This window comes from Xenopus laevis, chromosome 9_10L (genome assembly GCF_017654675.1).
Source record: "Xenopus laevis strain J_2021 chromosome 9_10L, Xenopus_laevis_v10.1, whole genome shotgun sequence".
NCBI classification, from domain to species: domain Eukaryota; kingdom Metazoa; phylum Chordata; class Amphibia; order Anura; family Pipidae; genus Xenopus; species Xenopus laevis.
This window is the reverse complement of record NC_054387.1, coordinates 135,793,529-135,808,793: the sequence shown is the minus strand read 5'-3', so window position 1 is coordinate 135,808,793 and position 15,265 is coordinate 135,793,529. Positions and strand designations below refer to the sequence as shown.

Sequence of the window (15,265 nt, the reverse complement as noted above, 5' to 3'; positions counted from 1 at the left end):
TTAAAGCCCGAACAAACAGGCTGCGCGAAAGCTTTTTTCCACAAGTGATCAGACTCCTCAACTCACTGCCTGTCCTCCCACAACATTCCAGACACACTTTGTGAACTGTTAATTTATTTGCACAATTCTAAAGGTTTACACGTGTATATATCCAATTTCTGCCTATATATTGCACATTTTACATACTTATTGTGTATTCTATGTGGCTGTTTGTGATATGTACCAGCTGGAGCCACGGCGTCTCGTCTCACTGTATATTCGTATACTGCTGAGATGATAATAAAGTTTACTTTACTTAACTTAGCAGAGCTTCATGTGTCCCTCCCATTAGACCAGTTTTATATCCATTGTACAGAGAATTCACTATAAGGAACAGTGGCGTAACTACCGAGGAAGCAGGAGCCGCAGTCGCGTGGGGACCCGGGGGTACAGGGGGCCCGGCGGGGGCCTGCTTCCTCAGTAGTATGCACAACCAGCAGAAGCTGTTTCGGTGAATCCAGAGGTCTCTAGGACCGCTCCGCCATCCTGTCTTCCATCGTGGCTCTGCCCCTCCCACTCCTCTCCTCCGTTCTCGCGCTGCTGCTGTCTCCTGTGTGAGTGTCCCAGGAGGATTATTGATACGAGTATTCGCGTGAGCAGCAGTTCCATATCCAGGAGTCGGAAATTAGCGATTCTACCAACTGTCATGAACATGCTAAAATTTTAATTGCACGTGAGTGCTTAAATGTATACTTAACTTGCTAAAGAACCAGGGCCTCAAATTTCTAATGACTTTATTATCAAATGGGAATTGTTGACAGAAAGCAAAACAACATACAACAGTATGCATAAAATCATTCCTCATAATGGTAATTTCCCCTTTATTGAAGCTTTGTTCTACCCTACAGGATTCTTAGTTGTAGATCAGAGGGAAGCAGATCATTTGTTTGCACATCATCCCATATAAAGGTGTAAACAGCAGACTATAGGGCTCATATACATCAATTTCACATGCTGCTCTGTAATTGGGGCCATGTGGGAATTTGAGCCCACCATAATTGATGTGGTAAAACAAGTGCACTTGAGATTTTCAGAATGAGGATGGGTCACTTCTGGTGCTCAGTCATAAAACAATGGGATTCTTCAGTGATTTCTAATATCCTTATTATTTACAGTAGGGGGTACATTATCCCTTATAATACATGAGTGATACTCAGAGTTCCCTGTATAACTCAGCCTGTAGCCTTGTCCCTTTATATGGTCACAGAACAACCCCTCAGTGACTTCTAATATCCTTATCATTTACAGTAGGGGGTACATTATCCCTTATAATACATGAGTGATACTCAGAGTTCCCTGTATAACTCAGCCTGCAGCCTTGTGTCTTTATATGGTCACAGAACAACCCCTCGGTGACTTCTAATATCCTTATCATTTACAGTAGGGGGTACATTATCCCTTATAATACATGAGTGATACTCAGAGTTCCCTGTATAACTCAGCCTGCAGCCTTGTGCCTTTATATGGTCACAGAACAGCCCCTCAGTGACTTCTAATATCCTTATCATTTACAGTAGGGGGTACATTATCCCTTATAATACATGAGTGAGGGAGATGAGAGGGTGTCTGGTATCTGAGCACAGACAGGTCTATTCCAGCAGATGTTTAATTAGATAACTAACATTCTCAGTACAGGAGGTGCCTCCCAATAGAGCCGTCAGTCATTGAGGGAGACAATCATTTCAGACTATGGTGTCCGTATCTATTTATTCCTTGGTTTTGGTGCAATTTGTAGGTAAGTGGCTCATAATTGTGTCTATAGTCAGGGGCGATCCTGGCCCCTCTGCTGCCTGAGGCAGCAGCAGTTGCTGCTGCCCCCCCCTCCCCCAGAAATTAGCTCTTAAAGTACCAGGAGCAGCATTTTTGCTGCCCCTGGTACCTAGTGGGGCGCTGCCGCATGAGGCAACAGCCTCAACTCGCCTCATTGGCGGAGCACCCCTGTCTATAGTACGTCTGTCAGATTTAAAGAGACAGCAGGGCAATATCATATAGTAGTGCAGTTGTACTGAGGCCTACAGGAAACTAGAAATGGAGCTGTGAAAGTGACAAAGCAATCAATACTCCACAATACTCCACTTGCAACTGCAGTTTCCTTTGTATGAAACATCTCCCAGACCTGGGGCACATGAGAGGCACTAATTACAATTAAAGGGGTAATTCATCTCTAATGTAACTATTCGTATGTTATAGGATGGCTTATTATTCACAGATGTTTTATTGTTTTGTTATTTTGAATGATTTCCCTTTCTCTTCTGTCTCTTTCCAACTCTCAAGTGGGGGTCACTGACCCCGGCAATCATATAACCTTTGCCCTGTGAGGCTACAGTTTTATTGTAATTGCTACTTTGCATGTCTCCTCCTTCTATTCTGCCCATCTCCTGTTCATCTTCCATTCTCCGTCCAGCCTCCCATTCACACCAGGGCCTGGTTGCTAGGGTAGATTGGACCCTAGCAACCAAATAGCTGCTGACATTCCAAGACTGAGTGTATGTGTATATTACTATAAAGCTGCCCAATAACAGTACCAATATACAGAGTATGTAGATGTGTATGAGTTTCCCCAGGAATATTATATGACTCAGTGTTGTCCTCCATTTCTCTGTGCAAAGTGCCTCATGCTATGGTGCTCCTTATTAACTCCCTGCATTGCCTCCACAGCTGTGACTGCAGCCCCCACACCCACAAGTGGGGCACCTTTCCTCACCCTGATGGTCCTCGGGTCTCAGGAGGCCTTGGTGGGTAGTGATATCATCCTGCTCTGCTCCTTCAGGATTTACCCCTCTATGGATGCCAGGCAACTAACTGCCTCCTGGTCCAAGGACGGGCTCCAGAAATTCTTCCAGAACACCACCTACAACTACTCAACAGACTCTGGGACAATAGAGAAGCACCTGAAGGGAGGGATTGTCTCCTTAAGGCTGAGAAATCTCACCCTGGAGGATGCTGGGAAATATAAGTGTGACGTGCAACATGATACCCTCCGTGCAACCAAAACAGTCACCCTGAAAATCTTGGGTATGTCCCCTCCAAACTATTATTCCCCAGTCTTGGGTACCCCCATACACAATACACAGAGATTAGGTAACAATGGGCCATTGTGATTGGATTAGAGGAAGAGAACTTCCCACACCAGTGAGTTGTACTGAAGAAGCTGCTCGGATGAGGAGTGAAACGTCTTCTTACTAAATGTTTTACTTGTTTTCAATCTCTGTACAGAGAGAGGCACTGCCAAACGTGCGACCGACTTAACACCAGCAGGTAAGTGCCCCCGGCCTGAGGAATTCCTCCTCCATCTTTAATAGGATTATGAGGGAAGATAAAGAGTAAAGGGCACAGAGGGCAGCCAATGGGCATTTATGTGTGGGCATGGGAGGTGGGGGGCATGGAATTCATTGTCGGATCCCTCTTTACAGACACAATGAGGCGTGAGGGTCCCGGTACCAAACACCGGACTCTGAAGATTGGGATGGTGCTGGGGGTATTTGCAGTCACCTGGTGTCTGGCCCTCCGGCTCTTCTTCTGTTATAAGCCATGAGGCATCTACTGACGGCTGAACATACAAAGATTCTGGAGATGAGTCAAAATATATGGGTGGGTTGGGGGAGAGCGCAAGCTTCTCAAATCACAATGTATAAAGATATTTTTTCACTTGTACTGTAATATTCACATGTATTGTACCAATAGGCTGGGGGACACGTAAGGGAACAATAAAGAGATTTCCCTTATAGTCACATGGCTGCTCATTTTTGCTGCACAAATTAAATAAGGTCCAAATAAATCCATGAAGTTTGCCCTGCTGCCCAGGTACTTACCTCCCATATCTACACACGCCACATGTTCATACCACACATTTTTGAAATAGAAAGAGAGATAACAAGATTTTACAGAATTTGGCAGGTTATGAAACCTGCTTATCTTAAATTGTTACATTTATTGATTTGCTTATCTTAAATTGTTACAAATGAATCCAAGTCCAGCTAAAATGTATTCTGGGCTCCCTGCCAAAAGCCAATTAAGTTTTAGAAATGTTGTATCTTATACTGGCTGTTCAGTGCGGGAGATCACAGAGAAAGTCGGGACATTTCGAGACTGTGGGTTAAGCTGTCCAAATCAGGACTGTCCCGCGAAAAACAGGATAGTTGAGAGGTATGTAAGCAACTCTGTGCGTCCCTTGGGGCCCTCCAGACTCTGGCGCCGATGTGGAGGTGCACAGAACACTCTATGGGGGACATCGTGCACTCAGCCGCCCCTCCTTAGTTCCATCACTGGTGGCTTCAGTTTCACACAAGCTCTTTGTGGCAAGTGAGGGGTTAAGTCGGCATTGTAGGGATGTGCCCCCTGTGTGTTATCTGGGCTGAGAAGTCAGAGTGTCTCTTATCAGCCGGGTCTGTAGTCACATGGGAGTAACACTGAGCTGTGAGTGTGAGTGAGAGACTCCATTCAACATGTGCCTGAGAGTCGTTACTGTGACCCTTCTGCACCTCCTCATCTGTAAGTACTACTATGTGTGTACCTACTCACACTTACCTCTGTATACTCACACAACACCTTCACTGGCACAAACATGTACATATACACTACTACACCTTTCATTCCACCACACAGGCTGCCTAGGAGTTATACGAGACTCTCATCTGTCTTTTTCACCAACATTCAAACGCTTGCAAAATCTTGCCGTATTCAACTGCGCAACATTGCTCGAATACGACCCTATCTCAGTTCAGAATCAACTAAAACACTGATTCAGTCTCTCATCATCTCCCGCCTTGATTACTGCAACTTACTCCTCACAGGTATTCCAACAAGTCACCTCTCACAACTCCAATCTGATCTAAACGCGGCCGCTAGACTCATTCATCTATCTCACCGCTCAACATCAGCTGCTCCCATATGTATGTCCCTTCACTGGCTCCCAATCTCCTCTAGAATCAAATTCAAATTACTTACACATTCAAGGCCCTTAATAATGAAACTCCTCCCTATATTTCATCTCTAATCTCCAAATACTCTCCTTCACGAAACCTTCGCTCTGCTTCTGATCTTCCCTCACTTCTCCTCTCATCACTTCTGCCCATTCTCACCTACAAGACTTCTCTCTATACTTCTACCCATTCTGATCTACAAAACTTCTCTCTCATCACTTCTGCCCATTCTCACCTACAAGACTTCTCTCTATACTTCTACCCATTCTGATCTACAAAACTTCTCCTCTGATCACTTCTGCCCATTCTCACCTACAAGACTTCTCTCTATACTTCTACCCATTCTCATCTACAAGCCTTCTCTCTCATCACTTCTGCCCATTCTCATCTACAAGACTTCTCTCTATACTTCTACCCATTCTGATCTACAAGACTTCTCTCTCATCACTTCTGCCCATTCTCACCTACAAGACTTCTCTCTCATCACTTCTGCCCATTCTCATCTACAAGACTTCTCTCTATACTTCTACCCATTCTCATCTACAAGACTTCTCTCTCATCACTTCTGCCCATTCTCACCTACAAGACTTCTCTCTATACTTCTACCCATTCTGATCTACAAAACTTCTCCTCTGATCACTTCTGCCCATTCTCACCTACAAGACTTCTCTCTATACTTCTACCCATTCTGATCTACAAAACTTCTCCTCTGGTCACTTCTGCCCATTCTCATCTACAAGACTTCTCTCTATACTTCTACCCATTCTGATCTACAAGACTTCTCCTCTGATCACTTCTGCCCATTCTCACCTACAAGACTTCTCTCTCATCACTTCTGCTCATTCTCACCTACAAGACTTCTCTCTATACTTCTACCCATTCTGATCTACAAAACTTCTCCTCTGATCACTTCTGCCCATTCTCATCTAGAAGACTTCTCTCTATACTTCTACCCATTCTGATCTACAAAACTTCTCTCTCATCACTTCTGCCCATTCTCATCTACAAGACTTCTCTCTCATCACTTCTACCCATTCTGATCTACAAGACTTCTCTCTCATCACTTCTGCCCATTCTCATCTACAAGACTTCTCTCAGGCTTCTGCTTTTCTCTGGAACTCTCTGCCACAAGCTGTCAGACTTTCTCCTTCCTTCCAAACTTTCAAGCGCTCCTTAAAGACCCACCTGTTTAAAGAGGCCTATTCAATGTAACTTCATGAATCAATCATTGCTGTATCAAAAATCACAAATTGTTTCTAAAACCCTAATGTCTCAATTGTACCCTAACCTTTACTTTGTAAACTCTAATTTGTAGGCCCCTCTAATCCTATTGTATCTGTAACCCTTGTTGTTATCCACCATTTATTCCCTGTTTGTTATAACTAAGGTAAAGCACTGAGTATCTTATAAGTAAATGATGATGATGATACATTTATATGTGAGCACTCACCCATAATGCTATATACATGGTGGAAACACACTCCCACTCCTGCACACAGACAATTAAACATACTGGTGCATATTCACACACAGTTACACACTCATAATCACACTAACTGGCACATAGATGGACACACAGTTACACACTAATAGTCACACTTACTAGCACATAGCTGGACACACACTTATACACTCAGTGATTAATACCTGGACACACACTCATGCCACTAGTACACAACTACTCATATATTACTCTTGTGTTGTACTATATCCCATTTGACATATTCATCTTTCACGCTGTTTCTAAACCTTCCCAAGTCCTCTCCTCCTGTCCCACCTGGACTACTGTAACTTTTACTAACTATATTACACACTCACATTTACCAGTTGTGAGGATCACTTTCCCAACTGATACTGGAAGCCCCTACACTACAGATATACTTTGTAATTTCCCTCCCTAGGCTCAGCCTACATCTCCTCGTTCCCTATAATGTTCTTCTCACCTTCAAAGTACCATTTCCCCATTGGCTGTGCCTCCATACATCTCAACCCTCCCTTTCTTCTCACCTTGTTACCCCCTCCCATAACGTATGTATCTATCACCCACCTTCTACTGGTCACTCAAGCTCTTGTTTGGAGGCAAGTTTTGGTTGAATAAAATCCAGATGAAGAGCCAAACAGAGCCTCTTCTAGCTGCAAGTCCCAATAGAGCAGAGGTAGACAACCCACGGCTCCGGAGCTTCATGTGGCTCTTCATCCTGCTTGTTGCGTCTCGGTCTTGTCTGTCTCGTCTTTACAGCCCTCGCACCTGCTGGCGGCTTCTTGAGTGTGCGCTCACAGAATTCTAACACTTATCTTACCTCAGTCGCACACTCAGGAAGCCGCCAGCAGGTGTGAGGGCTGTATAGACGTCCCACGAGTAACAGGCAAGACCTGTTCTTCAACACTTTCTTCACTAGCGATTTTCCACTGACGGAGAAACATCCGATTCAGTGTCATATTATCAGCCCTGGCAAGTTGTAATTCACCTGACTCAGCACACAGGGAGGATTGTTGTCTATAAATTCACTACAATCTGAGATCTGTCCCCTACATGGACTGACTTCAGCGCTACTAACTGATGGGCCCACAGACTAGATAATTAAATATTAAGTCATTTTCCACTTGACATGGACCAAGCCAAGACTATTTTGAAAATAATATTCACAGCACACAATTATAGAAAATGTTCAATTTATCCACATTACTGGAAATCAGGGTCAATGATCGGGTTGTTTCACATTAAACTATGTTTATTGGTCGACTTGCACACAAAACACAAGGGATATACTAACGGTGTCATTTATGAGACTTCTTACATGCACAAAGTATAATGTAATACAATATAATAGTATATGAGAATATATAAAACTAAGGGAAATTAGCCCAACTGATCTGCTAGATGCCCAAGCGGCAGGGGAAATGCAATAAAGACACATATACTTCAGTAAGAAGGAATGGAATATTTATTTGGCAGGCTGCTAAGGATACAAGGCCTTTAAAGGAGAACTAAACCCAAAAAATGAATATGGCTAAAAATGTCCTATTTTATACAGTGAACTTATTGCACGAGGCAAAAGTTTGAGCTTGTCAATAGCAGCAATGATCCAGGACTTCAAACTTGTCACAGGGGGTCACCATCTTGGAAAGTGTCTGTGACACTCACATGCTCAGTGGGCTCTGATTGGCTGTTGAGAAGCTAAGCTTAGGGCTCGTCACTAATTATCCAGCAGAAAATGAGCTTCCCTGGCTGTAATATAAGCTGATGCTACAGGTTTGCTGATTATTCAATTCTGATGCTAATTGCACTGGTTTCTGTGCTGCCATGTAGTAATTATGTGTATTAATTACTAATCAGCCTTATATTGTGACATTTCTATTCTATGTGTACTGTATATTGTGAGTGGCTCCCTAAGCTCAGTAAGTGACAGCAGCACAGAGCATGTGCAGTGAATCAGCAGAAAAGAAGATGGGGAGCTACTGGGGCATCTTTGGAGACACAGATCTTTACTGCTAAAGGGCTGTGGTTGCCTTGGGCTGGTACAGAAGCACAAAACATCATGTACAACATTTCTACCTACTTCTTTAGTTTAACTTTCCTTGTCCTTTAACCCCTTAAGGAAACAGTCACCAATATCCAATCACAATGGTTCCATTGAACTATTCAAGTAGGTTTTGAGTATAACTCACAGAGGTGGGAAAGTGAGATCTGGTCCCAATGGTCCCAATAATGACTACATCACACCTTCACAGTTTAGGTGAACACCTACCTAATGAAACTGCCGGTGAACATTGCAATAACTCCTTCTAAATCCCGTATCCAGTATAAGTTCAGGCGCAATGTAGGTTACACATACCAGACAAGCAGGTGGAGGACAAGCAGCTACTTTGTCTCTTGGCTTATCCCCAGTTCGGGAACCGCTGGAGAGTCAGAGGCTGGAGATTGTTGGTCAAATCTTTTAAAATCAACAAGGGAAAGGCTCAGAAAGCAGCACTTGTATAGGTCTCCTGCCAATAATCCTTCATTAGAGCAAGTCATATAGTTCCAGCCTTACCAAGAGACCATCCCTTGTGTCTTGAACAGACTGAATATCAAATGGCATAGATTACAAGGAACAGAGATATGACTTTGATCTTCCCTTTGTCTTCTCTCCATTCACCTTCCATTCTTTCTTCTCTTGCCTTCAATTCTTTTCTACTTTCTCCTTCTATTCTTTCACACTCTCAACATTCTCCCTTTGTCTTTTTGTCTTCCCACTCATCTGCATTCTTCTTATCTCTAGCACTTGGTGGACTTTTTACATTTACTATGGAACTATTACTTATCAGCTCTTTCCCGTCTATTCCACAACTGTGCTTGGCACTCAGATCAGCTCATTAAATTTTCCATCTGGAATCTTACATTGGGAATATTACCCCTAGGACACCTCTGTAAACCTCACCCACAGAACTGCACTTGCTACTTACCCTGCTGTCTCTGTGCTATTCCCCTTATCATTATATACTGTAAAGAGCTAAGGGGTTCATGAAACAAAGGGTAACTGGGAAAGAGCTGATAAGTAATAGTTTCATAGTAAATGTCAAAAGTCCACCAAGTGCTAGAGATGCCTAAGAGAAGAATGCAGATGAGTGGGAAGAAAAGAAAGAAAGGGAGAATGTCGAGAGTGTGAAAGAATTGAAGGCAAGAGAAGAAAGAATGGAAGGTGAATGAAGAGAAGACAAAGGGAAGATCAAAGTCATATCTCTGCCCCTTGTAGGCTGAGCCATATGATATTCAGTTCAACAAAGTCTCAAGGGAGGGTCTCTTGGTAAGGCTGGAACTGTATGACTTTCTCTAATGAAGTAATATTGGCAGGAGACATAAACAAGTCTAAGCTTTTCCCTTGTTGATTTTAAAAGATGTGACCAAGAATATCCAGCCCCTGACTCTCCGACTGTTCCCAAAACTCCAAAGAAGCCAACAAGCCATCATTATGCCTTCACTTCAATTCAACGTCACCAACATAATGCCTGCTGCTTTTCCATGATATAGACAGTTCCATGTGACCCCAACACACACACACAGTATACGTATAAGTAGGTATAAACTTCTCCCAGGTTTGATGGTAACATCTGCCCAGACCTGGAGTTGGTGTTGGCCATAGGACCAGTCTAGAGTTAAGCTATGAGACCTAGTGAACAATAATTAGGCAGAGTTAGAAAAATCCAATTACTCAAAAAGTAACAGACAGCCCAGCAGGTGTAAGATACACTGGGCCATTTTATCAGGTTAGTTCCCGAATACATTTTGTGTATTATCCATCCAAGGTGCCACCTTTCATGTTCTTTCTCTTGTTGTTTAGTTTGTAGACTGAAGACTCCAGCAGGTTCTTCTGGGCCAGACAAGCTTCTTTCCAAGGATGTGTTCCTCAAGTGCCTGTTTGAAGCAGACACCATGCCCATTAAGCTGTGGGGTCTGAGTGTGAGTTGGAAGCACAATGGCAAGTCATTAGTGGAGTTCCGCCATGGAGAACTTGTGGTTCATGATCCCCGGGCGCTGTTGTCTCCAGCAGAACTTGAGAAGGGAAATGTTTCTCTAACACTGACCAATGTGACTCTGACTGACGGCGGCAAATACATCAGCGTAATTCAGTACGGAGTTAGCAAAGTGCAGTGTGGGTACACTCTGACTGTGCAAGGTGAATATTACTTGTATCCCAGCAAGCCACAATGTGTGTTCCCACTAATCCACTGGGAATTCTCATTGGGTCCTGACTGAAGCACAATAATAACTGCTGTACCGAGTATTGTACCAAACCATAGAAACAACAGCTCTATAGCATATCAGTTCCAGCCCCCCCCCCATATCTATCATATTACATGTGGTTTAATATAAATACACAGTGTTGTATTCTTGTTATATGTGAACAAAACATCTCATGTCCTATTTATCTTCCTCTCACATCTTTGTTCTTTGTCTCGTTTCTTTCCTCCAGAGCAACAGAACCGCATTGACATTGAGCTACTTTCTGCCCCAGTGCATGCTGGTAAGGCCCCGAATCTTACATATGAGTGTGTGATGGGGAAATAACACAAAGATATTAGTATTGTTCTCTCTTTCTCTCCCCTCTTTGCTCCAGCACAAGAGAACCAGATGGGCCTGGAGTCACGTTCTGCCCCAGAGCATGCTGGTAAGGGCCCCAGTTCATACCCTAAATACAGAACTGTGAGGTTAATAGGGACTCTTTTGTCTACTGACATTGTGTTGTGCTGAAATGTAATGTATCACAACATGATGTCATTATAGCAGCAGCCTTATAGAAAGCAGGACATTCAGTCTCTATTGTCTTTGTACTGCGCTATGGAACATGTTGGTAAGTTACTCACCACCTCACCTGAAGGAGTCCATCAGTAAGACTTATGTTGATCAGTGGAAGGGGCGAGCTGGAGACTCCATCACTACAGGACTCAACCAGCTGCAGAAGGAACATTCAATGTACGGCACATAATTCTCTATAAGGGGAAGGAGAGGCGCACACTTACCCTCCTTAACTGTAGAAGAAGCCCAGGGGTCAGCAATGGAGGGATGAGTAACCTCATGAATCAAGCAGAACAAAATGCAACAGGGCAAAGCCTTGTAAGTTTATTAGGGGAAGGGCAGGTGTCAGGCCATGCCCCATTGTTAAGATACATTATTCCCCATGGCACCTGTCTCCACCAACATGATTCCCTTAACTCATTTGGATATCTTACTTTGCAATTTTACCAGTTTTTCAGAGACCAATATCTGCCGCCCTATACTCAGGGTGATGTATACAAGGGCACAGTTACATTTTGCATGTTCTATAGTCTGATTCAATGAGCTTGGCACAGTCAATGTTCTATAGTCTGATCCAATGAGCTTGGCACAGTCAATGTTCTATAGTCTGATCCAGTGAGATTGGCACAGTCAATGTTCTATAGTCTGATCCAGCGAGATTGGCACAGTCAATGTTCTATAGTCTGATCAAATGAGCTTGGCACAGTCAATGTTCTATAGTCTGATCCAGTGAGATTGGTACAGTCAATGTTCTATAGTCTGATCCAGTGAGATTGGCACAGTCAATGTTCTATAGTCTGATCCAATGAGCTTGGCACAGTCAATGTTCTATAGTCTGATCCAGTGAGATTGGCACAGTCAATGTTCTATAGTCTGATCAAATGAGATTGGCACAGTCAATGTTCTATAGTCTGATCCAATGAGCTTGGCACAGTCAATGTTCTATAGTCTGATCCAGTGAGATTGGCACAGTCAATGTTCTATAGTCTGATCCAGCGAGATTGGCACAGTCAATGTTCTATAGTCTGATCCAATGAGCTTGGCACAGTCAATGTTCTATAGTCTGATCCAGTGAGATTGGTACAGTCAATGTTCTATAGTCTGATCCAGTGAGATTGGCACAGTCAATGTTCTATAGTCTGATCAAATGAGATTGGCCCAGTCAATGTTCTATAGTCTGATCCAATGAGCTTGGCACAGTCAATGTTCTATAGTCTGATCCAGTGAGATTGGTACAGTCAATGTTCTATAGTCTGATCCAGTGAGATTGGCACAGTCAATGTTCTATAGTCTGATCCAGTGAGATTGGCACAGTCAATGTTCTATAGTCTGATCCAGTGAGATTGGCACAGCCTCACCCCTACATGTGTTTGATGTGATAATTATAGGGTTGCCCATCAGTGGCATTTTACTGCCTGTAAAAATAATGTTGATTCCAATGTTATTAATTGGGACGATAAAAGCACAGAAAGGCCAGCACTTTTCCACAAAAGATGGCACTCTAGATAAATAATTACCCACCTCTATATGGGAGGAGCCTCACAAGCATCCAATGAGCCAGGGACTGAGACACAAACATCCCAGGCTGAACTTGCTGCACTTGCTGAGTTTCCCCCTCATTTTAGCTGTGTTTGGGGGTAAGTGCCTATACCCCATGTCTATGTAGAATAATAGCTGAATGGGAAGGAGCATGAGTTGCTGGTATGTGAGAGGGAAGGAGAAACACATGGGAATGGTGAAACCAGGCAGCACTAGGGTCCATGTTACATTAAAGGGGAACATTACCATGCAGCTATAAATAGTAGTACAGTAAATGGTACTTACTGATCGGTTGCTATGGGTTATAGATATGGAGCAAGATGACCACCCTCAGCATATGTTCCATTAACTGAAAAGGGACCCCTCTCGGTGCAGTCTCTGAATGAAGTCTAACATCTCACATACAGAAAATGCTGCAGGGATCCCAATGGAAGTGCTGGTGGGGTAACTACTCTGTGTTCCCACATATTCCGTCCCATGTAGATAATGTGGCCATTCATGCACTGCTTAAGTTGAGCACTTTGGGCAGTTTCAGACTGTATCAGTGTGTGTAACGGTATCAATGTGTGTGACTGTATCAATGTGTGTGACAGACTCAACCCAACTGCACTTGGACAAGTGTCACCATGAAGAGGCCCAGGTTGGTACTAATGTCACTTTTTGGTGCAACTTCACAACTAAACCTGCTGCACAACTGGGCTAAGGACGGAGTCTCCATATTGTTTGTGAAGTAAACCTACACTCACCCCAACAGTACTCCAATCAGTGAGAAGAAACTACAAAAAGGGGACCCTGAGCCACATCAGCAGAGAGGATGCTGGGATATATACCTGCTCCATACAGTATGGCACTAAGAAGGGGTCATTGAGTGTAATACTAAGGGTTATGTGCCTTCATTGTCCTATGTGCCACAGCCCTGAGTACCCCCTTCTGAATTCAACACAAATAGCTAATTGTTATCTTCTATATATATTACACCCACGTGTTCAATAATGCAACGTTCCTGTTCCCCCAACCTTAAGGTTCCCCTCCAGTCTTTCTTCGCAGCTCTCTTGTGATCTTCCCTTTGCCCTCTGTGCCCCCCATTCCTATATACAGTTATTGAGCCTATACAGTTTGCACAATGCTTCTCATCATAGAGCTGCCTGTGTAGGTCTGGAACCCCCATCTCTGCACCCCAACCCTAGCACAGAGCATTGGTTTTCTGGCATTCTGTGGTTGAACTAATTCTCTTATTTCTCTGTACAGGTGATGGAGACCCAATGGGGCAGAAGGGTGATGGGCCCAGTACCAAGCACAGGACACTGAAGATTGGGATGGTGATGGGAGTTCTTGTGGGTGCCTGGTGTGTGGCCTTCCTCATCTTCTTTTGCTACAAACCATAAAGTATCTGCCGACAGGGAATCCCAGGAGAGCCAAAGTCACCGGCACATTCTACTGGAGGAATATAATGAACAATATAGAAGTGCAACAGAACCAGGACTATAAAGCCTTACAACTTACTGCCTATAGAACAGAACTTGTTGGTTACTTTATTGAGCACAAAGCAAATGTTTCTCCTTTGTCTCTGTTGCCAATGAATTAAGTAGAAAATCTCAGGCCGTTGGTATAGGTAAGGTTTTCACTACCAGAGATGAACTTGGTGCTCATAACACCCCCCTTCTACCTACGTCCCCTCACTCTCCCCTCCCTGAGTGACCCCCTAACTGCCATAGTGCGGTTCCCTTTGAAAGGAGCAGTGGGTTTGTAACTACAAGGAATCATCTCTCTGCTGGGTTTGAACCAGTACCTTGTATATAGCAGCCTATTACCTTATCTCTCTACTATTAAGGCAGATTCGAGGTATAGGTTTACCCTGTATTGAGGTTAATCTGGTTAACCCTGGTGCATCTAATTGTTTCAGCTGCTCTTCATTAACTGGCAGTTGCAGCCTATTGTCTAATTAGCTCCCAGGGCCCTTATTTAAAGCATGAGCTGAATTCCCCCCCTCTCGCCAGTTCATAGGTCTTCAAAATTACTGGACACCCGTTTTATGTTTCTACTTTCCAGTGTGACCCTGTTCCAGGACTCTCTCCCACGCTGATGTTCCTGATTCTTGTTTTCCTTTTTGGCTAAATTGTACCCGTCATGGACTTTTGTTTTACTTTGAGCTCCTGAGCCTGTAAGTTGTTCTGCTGACTAATAAACCTGTCTGTCTGCAACATCCTTGTCAGTCTACTCCCTCCTATTTCTACTTTAAATATCAAACCAGTGGCCCTTCTAGTCACTCCTGGCCAAACATTTCTGAGGGAGTGTTCCAGAGACTGGATCAAATGTTGGCTGCCATGACACGGTTGGAGTGAAAATGCTGCTCTTTCCATGCTGGCGTTATTGTGGGTGTTGGGATCAACCTCCCAGTTGGCTTGTCCTGTGCCGGCTTTACCTCAGCAGCCGCTGCCTCCAGCTCCTATGTCAGCTCCACCACTTGCCAGTCTACTCCCTCCTAGTT

General features: G+C 43.8%; 1 protein-coding gene across 3 annotated transcripts; it reads left to right on the top strand.

Moving 5' to 3' along the window:
* Positions 1-560: 560 nt before the first annotated feature.
* LOC121397920 lies at positions 561-14,978 on the top strand. Of its 3 annotated transcripts, none has more exons than XM_041576165.1 (7): positions 561-848; positions 2,698-3,054; positions 3,256-3,297; positions 10,283-10,618; positions 10,916-10,966; positions 11,060-11,110; positions 14,026-14,978. In XM_041576165.1, the coding sequence occupies exons 1-7, from the start codon at positions 824-826 to the stop codon at positions 14,160-14,162; spliced, it is 999 nt and encodes a 332-aa protein (XP_041432099.1). In that variant the 5' UTR covers positions 561-823; the 3' UTR covers positions 14,163-14,978. The 3 variants fall into 3 exon arrangements, with proteins under 3 accessions (XP_041432099.1, XP_041432100.1, XP_041432098.1); XM_041576166.1 differs by having other exon boundaries at positions 563-712; XM_041576164.1 differs by lacking the exon at positions 561-848 and adding an exon at positions 1,540-1,774.
* The last annotated feature ends 287 nt before the right edge of the window (positions 14,979-15,265 follow it).